This window comes from Rattus norvegicus, chromosome 5 (genome assembly GCF_021556685.1).
Source record: "Rattus norvegicus strain SHRSP/BbbUtx chromosome 5, alternate assembly SHRSP_T2T, whole genome shotgun sequence".
NCBI lineage: Eukaryota > Metazoa > Chordata > Mammalia > Rodentia > Muridae > Rattus > Rattus norvegicus.
In genome coordinates this window covers 150500719-150518206 of record NC_141538.1, presented here as the reverse complement: position 1 = coordinate 150518206, position 17488 = coordinate 150500719, and the positions used below count along the sequence as shown (strand labels likewise).

The following is a 17488-nucleotide window of genomic DNA, read 5'->3' as shown; positions in this document are numbered from 1 at the left end:
CCTGGCCGAAGGTATAAGAGCTGATTTCATGGGGTTGGGAATTTAGCTCAGTGTTAGAGCGCTTGCCTAGGAAGTGCAAGGCCCTGAGTTCAGTCCCCAGCTGTGGGAAAAAAAGAACCAAAAAAAAATGGCTGTCCCCATGCCTGCCTGGCCACCACACTCTCTGATCCTGTGGTACTATAAGAAAAGATTGCAGGCCCCATCAAATCACGGGGAACATGGTTGTCCTGGAACTCACAATGCAGCAGACTAGAAAGAGCTGGCCTGTCCCATTTTAAATCCAATCAGAGAAAGAAATTTGAAGTCTTTATTGAACCAATTGCATGTTAGGTTACAAAGGTATTTCACTTTTCCAAAATGCTGTTTCTCTTTGTAGACCAATCTGGCCACAAAAGGCTACCTGGCTAAGTATTAGCCAGAAACTTCTAAATCCCAGTGTGATCTTCTTGTGACATTTTTCTGAAAATGAAGTACAAACCTGTATTAGTTCCATCCTCAGACTCAGTTCCCACCTCCCGTTTCTCCTAGCAACTGGTCTCAGTCCCATATCCGCATTTCTCATCCATAGATGTCCACTGATAATGGGTTTCATCACAGACCAGTGTCTGAGCTTCCCCCCTCCTTACAGTCTCCCGATGGATTACTGGACGGTGCTAATGGTCTTCAATGGGCAAGCCAAGCCATCTTTGTCCCAGATGTTAACAGCACATACAGGCCAGACTGAGGTGCTGGCTAGCCTCTCTATACACCAGAGGTTCTGCTATATACAGGGTTCACTCATTAAAAGTCCTCAACTTAAACTTACCCAACAAATAATGCAGACCAAATCACAAGATGGCCACCTCACTGGTCACATGGTCCTTTAAAGAAAAAAAAAAAACACATGAATGTTAAATAAGCCAGTACTTAGCAAGGGCATTTCCAATTCTCAAATTATCCCATTCTATCTAGAAGCCCAGGCATGTTTGAATCTGGCCTGATGCTCTACACAAAACTGCATCGCTGTGAGGCCAGCTTCAGTGTACTCTCCCTCCTTTACGACCACCAAGACCAGCATCAAGATCCGATGGGAAAGGGAGACCAGAGGGTCAGGCTGTCTCAGACAGCAACTTTACCTTAGGTTAATGAGCAGAGGCTGAAAGGCTGTCTCCTCACTCTTCCAAGAACCGCCCAAGTGCACACTGCAGAAGGAAAGTTTGTTTTGAATACCACAGGACAGAAGGACAGGCAGCTCATAACTCCAGTGGAAAAACATATAGGAGAGCTGAGTGGCAACAGCAGGCACTGTGATAACCTGGGCTGTCAAAGTCTCTCCGTTACTCTGGCATGCAGTTGGAGATCCCATGGCTATGAGCAGCCACAGCCCTTGGAAACATGCTTCACTTCTCACCAGGTAACCGACCAACCCAAGCTCACCAGGCCCTGCTTCGTCTCCTCATCGGCCCATCTTCTGGTCTCCTTCCTCACCACAATCTTCACCTGAACAGCTAAGATAAATGGCAACATAATTACATACAATCTTGTTCCATATTCTGGGTCCCTATCTTAAAAGCAATGTGACAGCAGTGACCAACGAATTGCTCTATACCAATAGATGTTTGAAGGCTCCGCAAGCTATTTTCAAAATGGTTTTTTTTGTTGGCTTATATCACACGTGATATAATTTGAGACAAAGTTCTTTTCATTTTTAAAATTTTAATTGCTGGGGCTGGGGATTTAGCTCAGTGGTAGAGCGCTTACCTAGGAAGCGCAAGGCCCTGGGTTCGGTCCCCAGCTCCGAAAAAAAGAACAAAAAAAAAATTTTAATTGCTTATTGGTTCTTTGTGAATTTCACATTATGGACCTCATCTTCCCATTTTTTTTAAGAGATTTACTTATGAGTACACTGTAGCTGTCTTCAGACACACCAGAAGAGGGCAACAGATCCCAATAAAGTTGGTTGTGAGCCACCGTGTGGTGGATTTGAACTCTGGACCTCTGGAAGAGCAGTTCTCTTATCTGCTGAGTCATCTCTCCAGCCCAGTTTTCCAATGTAGGCCTATTTGGCCTGAAATCTCAGTAGATTAGGCTCAGAGCCACACCTGCCTCCTGAGTGCTGGAATAAACGCCACGTTTCGAATAATAAAGATCCCTACATATCCCGGAAAAACCTTAAGGTGGAGCTGTCTTTTCCCAAAATGTTGCAGATCAGTTATAGGAAACAGAACCGCGACCGTCAAGGAAAATTGTTTCTCTGGGCCACCTTTTTGACCACAGCAGCTATGTAGAAGCAGCTGCAGCTTCGATAAGGGCCACGGTGATAGTGGTTACTAAACCTCAAACCCACAAGCCACTTGTCTCACAACCGTCTCCTAGAGACACCTGAAAACGGCAATCCTGTAAGCTCTTAAGGCTCCTTTTAATACGTGCACATTTATTAGACATTGAGACAGGTTCTTGACTAGAACCCAAAGCTGTATCAAATTAATGACCCTACTGTCTCCGCACAAAAGTTTAACATGCTGAAGATATCAGGGTAAGCTCAATAAAATGGCGGCTTTTTGCAATCAGAAAACGAGAAAGCTAGGCTTTATACAAGTCTTACCCAACTCTGTACGAGTAAGGCCAGGTCAAGGTCCTGACTTTTTCTTTAAAGGCTTTAATACTGTGGTTGACTTAGGGATCGCCTAGCACGTGGCAGGATCCAAATCCCACCTAACACAGGAGCGAGGTTGGTCGCCAAGGGTCACTGAAGGGTAATGGACACGGCCCTTTCCAGTTGGCGTCATCCTAATAAGGTTACTGCACCCAAGCTCGTAATCCCATCAAGGCACAAATCTCATCACCCCCAAACCGATAATCTGCAGCACTCACCAGTCAAAAGGCGCGGTCGGTAGGCCGCGGAATTATCACTGCGCATGCGACCATTAGGGTCCGTGCTTCTACTGCCGAAATGGAGAATCCCGGTTCCTTAGCAGCAGGCTCCGTATCCCGCGGCCACTGAGGAACCATCCGGGGATGCAGACCGAGTACGGTGGGCTGGGGAACTGGGAGAATGGGGGGCGGGGGGCAAGACTGGAAAGAAATACAAGGCGCCATATCAAAAAAACAAAGAACGCGGACGAGGAGAGAAAGGACTGAGAGCGGCCTGCAGCTGAATTATATACGCTCGCGCCCTCAGCCGCGTCTGCGTCATCCGCCTGCCGCACGTAGCCTCTGGGAAATGTAGTCCATAGGACATCCTGGTTCCTGCTCCTGACCTGTCCCTGATCTTAGTGGCTTCCACCAGGGCCAGAGAGCTCAACTCATATTTCAGACCAGCTCTGATTCCTACGGATTATGTCCCCGGGCTACTTTGAATTAACACCGATCTCAGAAAGGGTTTTCCGCCCGGAGCATTCCGGGATGCCAGAAGGGCAACCGGACGCTGGCAGGTCTTATTAAAGGAGGACCCAGATGGATGTGTTATTTGTTCAAAGCTGATTTCCTCTGCTGCTGTGTGTTTTCTAAGCAACTCCTGTTTACGCTGGCCCTATTATTCCATCTCATGTTCATACATGCCTTGTGTACGGGCTTCATGGTTATACCCTTTCATAGGGATTGAAGAATGGATCACAGCTAGCAAGCAAGGTAAACTAGACGCTGGGCACAGCTCGGACACCCAAAGCAACGACTGTGTACCGACTTTGCTCATGAGATGAATGAATGAGTCTCAAAAGCATACATGGTGGGGGAGGGAGATGGAATAGGGGGCTTATGGATGGGAAATAGGGAAAGGGGATAACATTTGAAATGTATATTTAAAAAATCCAATTAAAAAAAAAAAAGAAATGGGGGAGAGCTCGCATGGTAAGTGGACTGGAGAGAAAGTTCGGTGGGTGAATGCATGAAACCCTGAGTAAATACACACGCTCCAGTGCCTGGGCCTCTGATGTTCACCCAGGTCTGTTAACCCAGCACTGTGGAGGTGGAAGGAGGATTAAAAGGTGAACGAAAGGGGTTTGTTTATTTGTTTTGAGATAGGAGCTCTCTATTATATATGGAACTTATTTTGTAGACCAGGCTGGCTTTGACCTCACAAAGATTCACCTGCCCCTGCCTCTGCCCCTGCCCCTGCCCCTGCCCCTGCCCCTGCCCTGGAATTGGTTAAGGTAAGTTTTTTTGTTTTTTTTGTTTTTTTTTTTTTTTCTTTTTTTCGGAGCTGGGGACCGAACCCAGGGTCTTGCGGTTGCTAGGCAAGTGCTCTACCACTGAGCCAAATCCCCAACCCCTGTTAAGGTAAGTTTTGAGGCCCTGTCTCAAAAAAAGAAAATATAAATAAACAAATAAATAAATAAAGGGGCTGGGGATTTAGCTCAGTGGTAGAGCGCTTACTTAGGAAGCGCAAGGCCCTGGGTTCGGTCCCCAGCTCCGAAAATAAGAACCAAAAAAATAAATAAATAAATAAATAGTAGTTGCCAAGATTTATTACCTATTCTGTGGTGGGGTTCATTTTGTTTTTCCATTAACCTTTTTCCCCTAATGTTTATGTTCTTTGAGGGGTGAATATAGTTTATTTGCCTTTTAATCCCAGATTACAGTCCTTCATTGCAGAAAGTCACTGGGGCGCGGGAGGGGGCAGCTGGTTGTATCACCTCTACAGTACAGAGTGGAGAGGTGACATTTTCTTTTTCTGTTTTTTTTTTTTTTTTTTTTTTGTTGTTGTTTTTTGTTTTTTTTTTTTTAATTTTACACAGCATCTCACTAGTTTGTTCAGGCCTCAGTCTCCCACTTGGCTGGAATTAAAAGCACCCTGCCAGGCCCAGGTTTTTCCTCTACTCCAATATTAGGGAGGGCATCACTGGACTTACCACATACTGCTCCTAAGTTCTATCCTTTCGCCTCTACATACGCCTGAAAACCTAGGTTTCAGGCTGGAGAGGCGCCTCAGAGGTTAGTTAAGAGCATTTACTGCACAAGCGTGAAGACCACAGTTTGGATCCTACGCCCCGCCCCCACAGCAAGCTGGGAGTGGTAGTTTATCGAGGTGGTTTTGTTTTTTTCTGAGACAGGGTCTTATACTATATAGACCAGGCTGGACTTGAACTCACAAAGATCCACCTGCTTCTTCCTCCTGTGTGCTGGGATTAAAGACATGTACCATCCCACCCTTCCTTGTTCCTTGTTTTTTAAGATTTGGTCTCTCGGGTTGGGGATTTAGCTCAGTGGTAGAGCAAGTGCAAAGCCCTGGGTTCGGTCCCCAGCTCCAAAAAAAAAAAAAAAAGATTTGGTCTCTCATTGGCCTGAAGTTTGCCTCACTGAAGTAGGAGAGTGCCCAGGGATAGTTCTGCCTCCTCCTCCCAGTGCTCGGGTTACTAACGGTTACTACTCCAGTCTTTCCAGATGGCGGAATGGCACTCATGTGCTCAGGCCTGGGTGGCAAGCACTTGACCAGCTGAGCAAGCACTCCAGCCCACTCTGCTTTTCTGTCTTCCTCATTAGAAGGGGGTTCCCCAAAAAGCAAGCACACCTCCTCTGTCTTCTCCATGTGTACTTGTTTATAAACGATGGAGCAGACCAGCGAGAGAGCTCAGCTCAGCAGGTAACGCACAACTCTGGAATTTTTTTTTAAGATTGATTGATTGATTGATATGTAAGTACACAGTAGCTGTCTTCAGACACACCAGAAGAGAGCATCAGGTCTCACTACAAATGGTTGTGAGCCACTATGTGGTTGCTGGGAATTGAACTCAGGACCTCTGGAAGAGCAGTCAGTGCTCTTAACCACTGAGCCATCTTTTTAGCCCCACAACTCTGGAACTTGAGTTCAATGCCCAGAACCCACATAAAAGATAGGGAGAATTGACTCCACACTTGTCCACTGGCCTCCAGGTGATGATGGGGGTGGGGGAGTGGGTGAATGAAACTTGGCTGCAATTGTGTAACCAGTAAGTGGCCCTTGAACAGAAACTTAAAATCTCCCTTTGCTGCTGAGGTCTATAGTTCTGTCTGAGCCACCCTGTGAGGATTAGCCTTGTAGATGAAGAAGTAGGGCATAGAGAAGGGAAATTGCTAGCCCGTTGGGTTACACACTCCTTATCTATGGCATGGGTGAGCTGAACTGTGGATTCCAGTGTCAGTGCAGTCAGAGGCAGTCACATGACCCCAGCCCTAGTGGGAGCCTCTGAAACAGAAAATGCAAAGTTCAAAGAATCTAATGCTGACGCTGCACAGCCTGTGAGGACTGACTGGAGGGCTGTGCATCCCATCCTTGGGGAGGGCTCAGTTCCAGCTGTTTCATGCTTCTCCACACTGGCCCAGCTACCCTGGCTAGGATTATTTACAGAGAGTACATAAATGGCTTTTGTTTCTTTGTTTAGAATCAGTGAGAAGAGAGAGGGTCATCAAGCTGGCTTATTGGGTAAGGACACTTGGTGCCAAGCTTGAAGACCTGAGTTCAATCCCTGGGACCTACAGGGTAGAAGGAGAGGATGTAAGTAAATAAGAGGAGGAAGAGGAAGAGGAGGAGGAGGAGGAGGAGCAGGAGAAGGAGGAGGAGGAGCAGGAGGAGGAGGAAGACGAAGAGGAGCAGGAGAAGGAGGAGGAGGAGGGGGAGGAGGAGGAGGAGGAGGAGGAGGAGAAGAAGAAGAAGAAGAAGAAGAAGAAGAAGAAGAAGAAGAAGAAGAAGAAGAAGAAGAAGAAGAAGAAGAAGAAGAAGAAGAAGAAGAAGAAGAAAGGCCTGGAAAGATGGCCCAGTGGTTAAGAGCACTGGCTGTTCTGTTCGGGTTGGGGATTTAGCTCAGTGGTAGAGCGCTTGCCTAGCAAGCGCAAGGCCCTGGGTTCAGTCCCCAGCTCCGACAAAAAAGAAAAAAAAAAAAAAAAAAAAAAGACAGTAAGAGCACTGGCTGTTCTTCCAGAGGTCCTGAGTTCAAATCCCAGCAACCACATGGTGGTTCACAACCATCTATAGTAGGATTTGATGCCCTCTTCTGGTGTGTCTGAAGACAGCTACAGTGTGCTCACATTCAGTAAATAAATAAATAAATAAATAAATAAATAAATAAATAAATAAATAAATAAGAACGAACCCTGGCTGCTTCAGATCCCTGTGAGTAGCTTAAATAAGAAACAAAACTTCGGGGTTGGGGATTTAGCTCAGTGGTAGAGCACTTGCCTAGCAACTGCAAGGCCCTGGGTTCGGTCCCCAGCTCCGAAAAAAAGAAAAAAGAAAAAAAAAAAAAAAAAGAAACAAAACTTTTAGAAAGTGAGTTGTTCCAGGACAGTCAATGTTGTTATGCAGAGAAACCATACCTCAAAACAAAAAAACAACCCAAAACTTTGGTCTTGCATGTATAGATTTGCCAGATGTTGAAGTCTTTCTTGGTGAGTGAGCTTGGGGTTGCTATGGCATTTCTTCAAGCTTCAGTCTCTCCAGCAGAATAACCACCTGCTTCTAAGGTTGAAAACTGCCTGGGCCCAGGCTGGGTGGTGGTGACAGAGGCAGGCTGCCTGGTCTACAGAGCAGTTCTAGGACAGTCAGGGCTACACAGAGAAACCCTGTCTTCAAACAAACAAACAAGCAAACACTGCCTGGGACCAGCCAGAACTTCAGTCTCAACTCCTTAGGTTTCTAGAAGCCATATTTGAATGCATACATGCTGACCTTTTAATCCAAGTGGGACTCACTCAAGACCCAACCATGTCATTCTGGTTTTTTGACTGTCCCTTTTGAGGCATCAGGGGAGTCCTGAGGGCTGAGTCCCTGCCATAGAGTCACTGTGACTCTAAGAGGCACTGTATGACCTGGGACAAGCCACACCTTTGAGCCTTGGACTCCTCAGACCTAAAATAAGCCCCTAAAGCCAATCTAGATGTTACTCTCCAGAGTCTAGCCTCATATTCTGTCTTGTCTGCTTGTCTGTCTCCTCTGCTAGAGTATATTCAACTCTGTCCTAGGACCCTGCTACCCAAGGCACTGGGGCTGTTGGACATTCACTTTGACCCTTGCACTGGCAAAGGCCCCAGTAAGACTCCAGAAAAGAGGAACCTGGACAGGGACACTTCCCATACCCTTGGTCCAGCAGAGGTGCCTGGAAAGCACAGGCACAGGGTTAGAATTAAAGAGACACTCTAACTTGGTATCTTAGGCCACAAGGCCTGGAGGTTAAGCTACTCCCAGTCCCCACTTTCCACTTTTTCTACTTTAATTCTGCTTCTTTTTCCCTCCCTCCCCCTCTTTTTCTCTCTCTCTTTTTCCCTCAAGACAAGGTTTCTCTGCATAGCACTGGCTGCCCTGGAACTTTGTAGACCAGGCTAGCCTCCAACTCAGAGATCTTCCTGCCTGTGCCTCCCGAGTGAGTGCTGGGATTAAAGGCTTTTTAATTCCTTTACCCTGTGAAGCAAAGGTGGTCATTGCTTCATTTTTACAGAGGTAGAGATTTCCATCTTGCCCAACCAATTACATCAGGGATTGCTTTCAAGGAGCAAGTTATCAAGTTCCCCAGACCTTGACCCTTCCTAGGAGGCTGTATCAGTATGGGGGTGGGGTGCGGACCCCATAGAAAGAAGAGGAGGAGGGGAAGGAGGAGGAAGATGGGAGGAGGAAAAAGAGGAGGGGAGGGGAGGAGGGGGAAGCAGAAGGAAGAGGAGGGGCGGAGTCACGCGGAAACTTTCCGAGGTCCGCGGGGAGCTCAGATCCCATGGAGGCGGCAGGCTGCAGCTACCAATTTCGGATCGCGCTGCTCGGGGACGCGGCAGTGGGCAAGACGTCACTGCTGCGGTGTTACGTGGCGGGCGCGCGGGGGGCAGCGGAGCTGGATCCCGAACCCACTGTGGGCGTGGAGTTCTACAGCCGCGCGCTGCGGCTGCCCGCTGGGCTGCGGGTCAAGCTGCAGCTCTGGGACACCGCAGGCCAAGAGCGCTTCAGGTGCGGCGGGAAGGGAGTAATGTCAGTCACCTAGGGGGACCCTTTAGCACAGGTGCCAACTGCAGGGCTCAAGCAAGGCTCCATGGTCCCTCCCCTGCCAGCCCCTCCCTACTTAGTCACCCATCCTACAAACTCCACAGAGCTTTCGCTGTCTTTGAGCAACATGCCCACACCCAAAACCCTTACCGAGCCCTAGAGGAATGTCAGAATAAAGGGGATTTGCACTGAAATTCTGAACCTTCCCCGAGATAAAGAGAGAGCCCAAGGAGCACGAGCCAGACAAGTTAAGGGGATGGGAAGGAAGGCTGGTGTAGAGGCATAGGTAGGGGCTGCTGGATTCCGCCTTCTGTGGATCTCGGGGTGGAAGTGGGGGTGGGCTCTACGGCTGTCTTAAAGGCATTAAGACTCCTCCCAATTATACACCCCCCCTCTCCAGGTGCATCACCAGATCCTTCTACCGGAACATGGTGGGTGTCCTGTTGGTCTTTGATGTGACGAACAGAGAGTCCTTTGAACACATCCAAGCCTGGCACCAGGAGGTCATATCCACTCATGGCTCTGACAAGGTGATCTTCTTACTGGTTGGCCACAAGTGCGACCTGAGCACCCGATGTGTCTCCACTCAGGAGGCGGAGGAACTTGCTGCCTCCCTGGGCATGGCCTTTGTGGAGACCTCAGCCAAAAGTAACTGCAATGTGGACCTGGCCTTTGACACTGTCACCAGCGCCATCGAACAGGCCCTGCAGCAGGGGGACATCAAACTGGAAGAGGACTGGGCAGGTGTCCGGCTCCTCCATAGAGCCCCAAACCCTAGATCCTCCAGCAGGAAGCAGGACTCAGGCCCATGCCAGTGTTGACTCCAGGAGAGAAAGGGTTAACCAGAGCCGTGGTTAACCAGTGGTTCCAGGTGAGATAGGAGGGCAACAGACAAAAAGACTCCTAGCAGTCTCCTGACATGTCCCTGCCATCTAATTCTTGGATTTTTCAAGATTGAACACAGGGTTTAGCTACAGAGAGCCCCAACCCTTTTCTATTTTCAGAGTGGATCTTGATAAATTGCCCAGGCTGGCCTTGAACTAGTAACCTTCTTGAGTGATTGAGATTACAGAAGTGTACCACTAGGCCAGAACCTCTCCTGGGTTTTTAGTTCTCAGCACAACTCCTTTCTAGAGGGAGAGTCTAAGATCAGGTATGTGACTTATTGTGACTTGGGGGCACTGGCTGTTCTTCCAGTGCATCAGGCTACACACAAAGACCAATAGGGACAGGCTTGCCCCACCACAGCCTGTCTAATTGACAGGTGAGTGGTAATATTCTTCTTCTGGGCTTCTTTCTCGGCTTCCACAAGCTTATTTCTGGCAGCATATCTGGGCTGGAAGACAGATTCCCAGTATCTGTCCACTGCTTTGCTGGCAAGGTAGTCTGGGGAATTCTAGTGACTTTCAGGGTTGAGCATGAATGAGCAGCAGAATTGTTGGACTCATCATGGTAGACATGGAGGAGTCATCAGGGTGTTTGCCAGGATCCCATTGGATGATGGACCTCCGATTTGTGTACTGCCTGGGACCTAGACATCCTTAGAGCAACCCACATCTGTCTGTGAGGATGGTGTGAAAGAACTTGCCTTCTGGGCTGAGAGATGGCTCATCGGTTAAGAGCATTGACTGCTCTTCCAGAGGTCCCGAGTTCAAATCCCAGCAACCACATAGTGGCTCATAACCATCTGTAATGGGCTCTGATGCCCTCTTCTGGTGTGTCTGAAGACAGCTACAGTGTACTCATATACATAAAGGAAAGAAAGAAAAAAGAAAAGAAAGAAAGAACTTGCCTTCTTCAAGGCTAGAAGCCCGTTCCTTTCACCTCAGCACTGAGGAGACAGATGGGTGGACCTGATCTACATAGTAAGTTCCAGGCCAGCCAGAGCTGTGCTACTCAGTAAGATAATGTCAAAACAAACAACAAAGAAGGAGGCAGGGAAGGGGCTGGAGAGATGGCTCAGCAGTTCCAAGCCCTCGTTAATGGTGTAGAGTAGTAATTCAATTCTTAGCATCTACACAGTGTGTTACAACCATCTATCACTTCAGCCCCAGGGGATCTGATGCTCCTGTCTAGCCTCCGAGGACACCGGGCACGTATATAGCACACATACATGCATGCTGGCAAAACAGTCATACAGGAAGTGGCTCAGGGTTGAGTACACTGGCTGTCCTCCCGGTGGGCCAGACTCAATTCCCAGCACCTGCACAGCAGTCTATGATAGTCTAACTCCAGTCCCAGGGGACTCACTGAAGGCATTAACCAGGTACTGGCGCCCAGATGTACATGCGGGTCAAACACTCGTACACATACCAATAAATGAACTTTAAAAATTGCAATATTGGGTTGGGGATTTAGCTCAGTGGTAGAGCGCTTGCCTAGCAAGCGCAAGGCCCTGGGTTCCATCCCCAGCTCCGGAAAAAAAAAAAAGAAAAAAGAAAAAAAAATCGCAATATTCAAAAATACATAAAATTAAATAAGTGTAAGGCATGGCAGCACACACTGTCATACATACATGTCTGGGCACACAGAGACAAGGACAAAAGTTCAAGGTCACCCTTAGCTACATAGTGAGGATGAAGGTTTGAGGCCAGCCTAGAACACTAAGAATTGAACAAGTGAACAAGTACCCATGTTCTCTCAGACGCATGCAAAGATCAAATCCAGTTTTGTCGGTCTCCATGGGCTTCATGGAAGGCATCATTGTGAGGAGGGCTAGGCTCTCCCTCTGCCAATCCTGCTTCCTTCTCCCTCTCCAATGGCCGCAGACAAACATCTATATGCTCCTCTTCAGCTGAGACGTTGTTGCATGGATGTGTGACCAGCAAGGGGACCTTGTGGGTTGGAATGGCCAAGGCGGGACAATTGTGGAAGGCTTCTTGGTAGAGATGGTATTTATACCAAGAGTCGACCCAACTTGAGAGGCATTTTCAGTGATGTAACTGTGCCAGCGGACATGAGCGGGCTATGAGCAATTATGGCCTACAACAGCCCCCCTCCAACTTTTATGTTTTGGGTTTATTTTGTGGCTTACTTTTAGTTTTGGCTAATTTTAGGCAAGATTTGTGGCTGACCTGGGAAGGGCTATAAATGAGGGGAGTCTCTAACTCTTCATGGTTTTTTTTGCCTCTGCTTCTGGAGAATGGGAGTTAACCTCAAACTCACTGTGTAGCCCAGGCCGGCCTTAGATTGTGGTGCCTTGATTGAAGTTTTTCAGCCGTCCAGCCTCCACTACCCCAAGGCTAATAATGCTTTAAGGTAATGTCTGGGTCTAGCCTGGTGCCCTGTAAGAGAATCACTGCTAGTTTGAAACCAGAGATCCTAGGCCAACATGGATTAAAAACAAAACATAAGGCTGGGCAGTGGTGGCGCACACCTTTGATCCCAGCACAAGGAGGCAGAGGCAAGAGATAGATCTCTGAGTTCGAGGCCACTGTGGTCTACAGAGTGAGTTCCAGGACAGCCAGGGCTACACGGAGAAGCCCTATCTCAAAAAAATTCAACCAACCAACCAACCAACCAACCAACCAAGCAGGCACCACAAAACACAAAACAAAACTAATCCGGAACCTAGAGAGATTTTTCCACCTGGCTGCAGCCGGTCTAAAGCCTTCATGTTTATTATGGCAAACGAATTTATACTTATTTCTTCTGTTCTGTGACAATAAACATTCATAACGTCTTGTGCAATGTTTTTGTTTGCTGTTTTTTGAGACGGGGTTTCATGTAGGATAGACTGGCCTCTGACTCTATAACCAAGCAGGATGACCTTGAATTTCTGATCCTTCTGCCTCCACCTCCCACAGTGCTGGGGCTCCAGGCATGCACCACCATGCCTGGTCACTTCTTCCGCTATGGGACAGGTCATTCAGGGTAACTTGAACCAGTTGTTTCTCGGCATAGTCATTCAGAATGGTTGAGCAGGTAACACTCAGAAGTTGAGATAGGAAGATCAGGAGTTCCTGGCCAATCTGGCTTACATGGTGAGAAGGATCTCAGAAACAAAACAAAATGAACATTCTAGTCGGGGTTGGGAGAATAAGTCTGGAAATCCCCTGTCGCCCAGGCCAGACCCACTCGGAGAAAAGCTGATGTCATTGTGCCCAGTGCCTCCTTGCAGTGTCCAGAAGGCTACAGTCACACAGCTACAAAGTAGGAATGCCAACAGCTTTGGTCTCCCAGGGCTGTTGTGAGACTCACATGCTATGTGAGCTCTTCCCACAGTGCGGGCTCATGCCCACCATGCCCACCGGCTTTCTGTGGTTTGGGACTCCCCCTGGGCAACACAGTAACCCTCAAGGTCCAAAAGTCCTGACTGTTTTATAGACCAAGACTCTATCACAACCAGTCAAGTGCCATGACCAAATGACAGAGGCCAGTTCACAGTCCCACATTCCAGTAGCCAGCCCTAAGGCATGTGGTCTTTTGTTTGTTTTCTTTCTTAAATATGTCCCACTTTTTAAAAATATTATTTATTTATTTTATGTATGTGAGTACACTGTAGCTGTCTTCAGACACACCAGGAGAGGGCATCGGATCCCATTACAGATGGTTGTGAGCCACCATGTGGTTGGTGGGAATTGAACTCATGACCTTTGGAAGAGCAGCCAGTACTCTTTAACTGTTGAGCCATCTCTCTAGTCTACCACCACCCCTTCTTTTTTGAAACTCACTGTATAGACCAGGTTGGCCTTGAACTCCATTTGCTTCTGCTTCCTGAGCGCTGGGATTAAGCCAGGGCCACCTTTGTCCCACCTTGGCAAGCTGCATCAATGTGAGGAAATCTTAGAGACTCCAAGTGGCTCCAGTGTGTCTGCATTATGAAGATGTAGCCCTGAAAACTGCAGACTTCCCTCATTCTACCATGTGGGCTGCACCCTCGTCTGGAGGGTTTCGGGCTTGTAAGGTGACCCTGTGACCCAGCATCCACGTCCCCAAAAGGAGCTTCTTCTCCCCAGGGTCCTTATGTATATGCTCCACCCCCAGACCTAGAGGGGTGGCCTTTCTCCCTTACCCCTTCCCATCTCCTTCCTGTTTCCCTCCCTTATCGACCTTCTTATCCTCCTCTCTCTTCTGCTTTTTCTTGGACAGAGGCTGGTTTCAGACTCAAAAGTATTGGAAAAGGTGACCTTAACCTCCCAATGCTCCCAACTGCTGGGATTATAGGCGATCAAACCCAAGACCTGAAGGCAAGCACTCTACCAGCTCAGCTGCATTCCCAGTTCTGTTTAGTTTTTGAGAGAAGAGCTTATTCTGTAGGCTGGGAACGGAACTCAGGGCAACCCTCCTGCCTCTGTCTCCTGAGTGCTGAGGTTATAGACACATGCCACCATACCTGGCTATTGAGGCCTTGCCTTTTCTAACTCCATGAAGACCTTATTTCAGTTTTTCACTCCTTTTCCTGACCCCCCACATACAGGCACAGGCTTCATGATGGCTTCCTGGTCCTAGGTAGGCCAGAAGCACTTACTCTTCAGTATGTACCTATCCTATTATTACAGACAGCCATCCAATGCCTCCCACCCCCTTTTTAGTGAATTCTTCCCCAGAAGGTTCCCTCAAGGATTCCTTTATCTTTGGCCAAATAACTACAGCAACGCCCCAGCTAGCCCTGTCTGCCTGTTCCCAACTGCAGTGTACACCTCGGCACCCCACTAAATGCTTTCTTTCTTTCACCACTATGGTCATACCTGCCTTCACCCAAGACTTCCTTGCCTCTGATCATCTGGGCAGTGGTTCACAGATCCCTGCCCAGGATGTCAGTCTCATTGTTTATTTGAAACAGGGTCTCTCTTCATAGCCCTAGATATCCTGGAACTCACCATGTAGACCAGGTTGGCTTTGAACTCACGGAGATGGAAGGATGTGCCCATACAACTAGCCAACATGCCAGTCTTTTTCTTTTTCTTTTCTTTTTTAAGATTTATTTATTTATTTTATATAACTACACTGTAGCTGACACCAGAAGAGGGTATCGGATCCCATGACAGATGGTTGTGAGCCACCATGTGGTTGCTGGGAATTGAACTCAGGTCCTCTGGAAGAGCAGTCAGTGCTCCTAACCGCTGAGCCATCTCTCCAGCCCAATGCCAGTCTTTTAAGGAGTATATTTCTTTTCCTTTGAGGATAGGGTTTCTCTGTGTAACAGCCCTGGCTAACCTGGAACTCACTTTGTAAACCAAGTTGGCTTAAACTTGCCTGCCTCCCCAGTGCTGAGATTAAAGGCATATACTACTACACACAGCTTTTCATTTTCTGTCTTATTTTTGAGTCAGGGTCTCATTGGGTAGCCATGGTTGGCTTTGAGCTGCTATGTAAACCAAGCTGGTCTTGAACTCACAGAGATTTACTTGCCTCTGCCTCCTGAGTGCTGGCATTAAGTCATGAACACTGTGCCTTTATTTATGTGTATGTATGTGGGAATGTCTGCATGTGTATGTATGTGGGAGTATTTGTGTGTGTGTGTGTGTGTGTGTGTATGTATGTATGTATGTATGTATGTATGTATGTGTATCATGAGCATGCGGTGCCAAGGAGGCCTGGCATCACGAGGGCATCGGATCCCCTGGTATTGGAATTATCAAGAGTCATGAGAGCTGTGTGAGAGCCAAGCATCAGATCAGGGTCCTCTGGCTATCTTTCCAGGCCCCATATGCCAATCAGAATTCTTTCTTGGATTCATTTTTTTGGGTTCGGAGAAAGGAGTCCAAGTTTTATTCAACAACTCAAATAAGATGGCATAGTGACGTTTATCTGTAATTTCAGTCACTCAGTAGGCAGAGGGAGGAAGATCATGAATTTAATACCACAGAGGGTCTCTCTCAGTCACTCAGTCGGTCTCTCTACCCCTTCTCTCTCTCTTTGAGATAGGTTTTCTCAGGGTTTCTCTATGTAAACCAGGCTGGCTTCAAACTCACAGAGATTCACCTGCCTCTGACTCCCATGGGATCAGAGCTGTGTGCTGCCGCCACCCGGCTGAGACTTTCTCACAAGCCCAGTGTTTGGGAACACAGAGTCACAGTATTCTCCGAACATAAGCAAAGACTCGTCTAACATGAGTTTGGTCCCTGGGACTGCAAATAAACAAACAAATACATAATAAACAAGTAATAAAATAAAGCAGCAAACATCTAACAAGAAATCTCAAACAGAATAACCTATATCATATTCCTTGTAGTTCCTGGGCAAATGGTTTACCATTAGCAGCTGAGCAAACGCCAGTCCCACACTTGAGACTCCACTAACGTAGGTGATTCTTCATCCAGTATTTTTTGCGAGGTATTCCAAATGCTTTTTAAATTTTATTTATTAGGCCAAGCATCTTGGCACATTCCTTTAATCCCAGCATCCAGGAGGCAGGGGCAGGTGAGATCTCTGCAAATTCAAGGCCAGCTTGGTCTACAGAGCGAGTTCCAGGCCAGTCAGAGCTTCATAGTGAGACCGTGTCTCAACAAAAACAAAATTATTTCCTTGGGCCTGGAGAGATGACCTGCTCTTGTAGAGGACCAAATTCAATCCCTAGCACCCATACAGCAGCTCATGGCCATCTCTAACTCTGGTTCCAGGGATCTGACGCCCTCTTCTGTCTTCCATGGACACTGCGTGACATACATTCAGGCGAAAGATCCATATGTACAGTTTGAAAGACATTTATATTATTGTCTGCCTGCTCTCTCCCTCCAGCTTTATGCGAGTTCTATGGACTGAATTTAGGGTGACAGGTTTGCAGAGCAAACCCTTTCCCCCTGAGCCATCCGGCCAGGCCTCAGATACCTTTTGGAACACCTTGCTCCTCCTTCTGGTGGCGACAACTGCTCCACTGTGACCCCCGGCCTCCTGCTAACTTTAGTTTGGGGAAATGCTTGACACTGTCATTCCACGATCCCCTCTTCTGCAGAGCCAAGGGTGGGTTCGGACTCTGCTCCCCTCCTTCCCTCGTCCCTTCAGGTACATCCTTCTTCCTGATGTCTATTCAGTCTAGGCAGGCACCAAGGACAGAACAATTCCACCCAAGTCTATCTTGGTGAACCAAGGAGTTTATTTGGCTTACAGGACATGGCGACCACCAAACAACTACATCACTGAAAAGCCCCGCCCCAGCACGGTGGAAACCTCCCCCAGACAGCAGAGATGGAGTTCTCCCTTCGGATGGCCCTCCAGCACTCCCCAGGACCACTTGTGGCTGGAGCACAGTAGCAGGCAGCTTTCGAGGAGGCAGGTTAGAATCCTCGATGAGGGACCATCAAGTGACCCTTCACACCCCTTCCTTCTGTGAGAGAACTGGTAGACCTGATCTTAGGAAGGACACTGCAGGTACTGAGTGGGATGGTGACAGCCTGCGAGGTTGGTACTACACACCCGTCATCCAAGCACTTGGGCGTGGAGGCAGCTGGCTCTTAGACACATAACAAATCCAACATCAACCTAGGCTATAGGAGATCTTGTCTCAAAACAAACAAACAAACAAACAAACAAATAAACAAACAAACCAAACCAAACCATGGCTGGTGGTATGCTAGTTAGCATTCAGCCTGCTGTTTCTCGCAGTGTATTCAATACATCTATCTG

At 47.8% G+C, this 17488-nt stretch overlaps 1 protein-coding gene, 1 long non-coding RNA gene and 4 other non-coding genes across 7 annotated transcripts; 1 reads left to right on the top strand and 5 right to left on the bottom strand.

Annotated features, from left to right (window-relative positions):
• Positions 1-293: 293 nt before the first annotated feature.
• LOC120102992 (uncharacterized) lies at positions 294-3115 on the bottom strand. 2 transcript variants are annotated; one of them, XR_015621176.1, is made up of 5 exons: positions 2854-3115; positions 1417-1487; positions 1116-1181; positions 806-860; positions 294-459 (listed from the first exon to the last, which is right to left on the bottom strand). It is a non-coding gene; the product is annotated as an uncharacterized LOC120102992 (long non-coding RNA). The 2 variants fall into 2 exon arrangements; XR_015621177.1 differs by lacking the exon at positions 1116-1181.
• Positions 530-603, bottom strand: Snord99 (small nucleolar RNA, C/D box 99). Its single transcript, XR_015621506.1, has one exon. It is a non-coding gene; the product is annotated as a small nucleolar RNA SNORD99 (small nucleolar RNA).
• Snora61 (small nucleolar RNA, H/ACA box 61) lies at positions 960-1089 on the bottom strand. The gene has a single exon (XR_015621560.1). It is a non-coding gene; the product is annotated as a small nucleolar RNA SNORA61 (small nucleolar RNA).
• Positions 1252-1380, bottom strand: LOC120103274 (small nucleolar RNA SNORA44). Its single transcript, XR_015621554.1, has one exon. It is a non-coding gene; the product is annotated as a small nucleolar RNA SNORA44 (small nucleolar RNA).
• Positions 2161-2296, bottom strand: LOC120103261 (small nucleolar RNA SNORA16B/SNORA16A family). Its single transcript, XR_015621538.1, has one exon. It is a non-coding gene; the product is annotated as a small nucleolar RNA SNORA16B/SNORA16A family (small nucleolar RNA).
• A 5524-nt stretch (positions 3116-8639) lies between the features above and the next one.
• On the top strand, positions 8640-10314 carry Rab42 (RAB42, member RAS oncogene family). Its single transcript, NM_001399815.1, is given in 2 exon segments — positions 8640-8884; positions 9321-10314. Coding segments are annotated over 2 exon segments (648 nt in total). The 5' UTR covers positions 8640-8657; the 3' UTR covers positions 9742-10314.
• The last annotated feature ends 7174 nt before the right edge of the window (positions 10315-17488 follow it).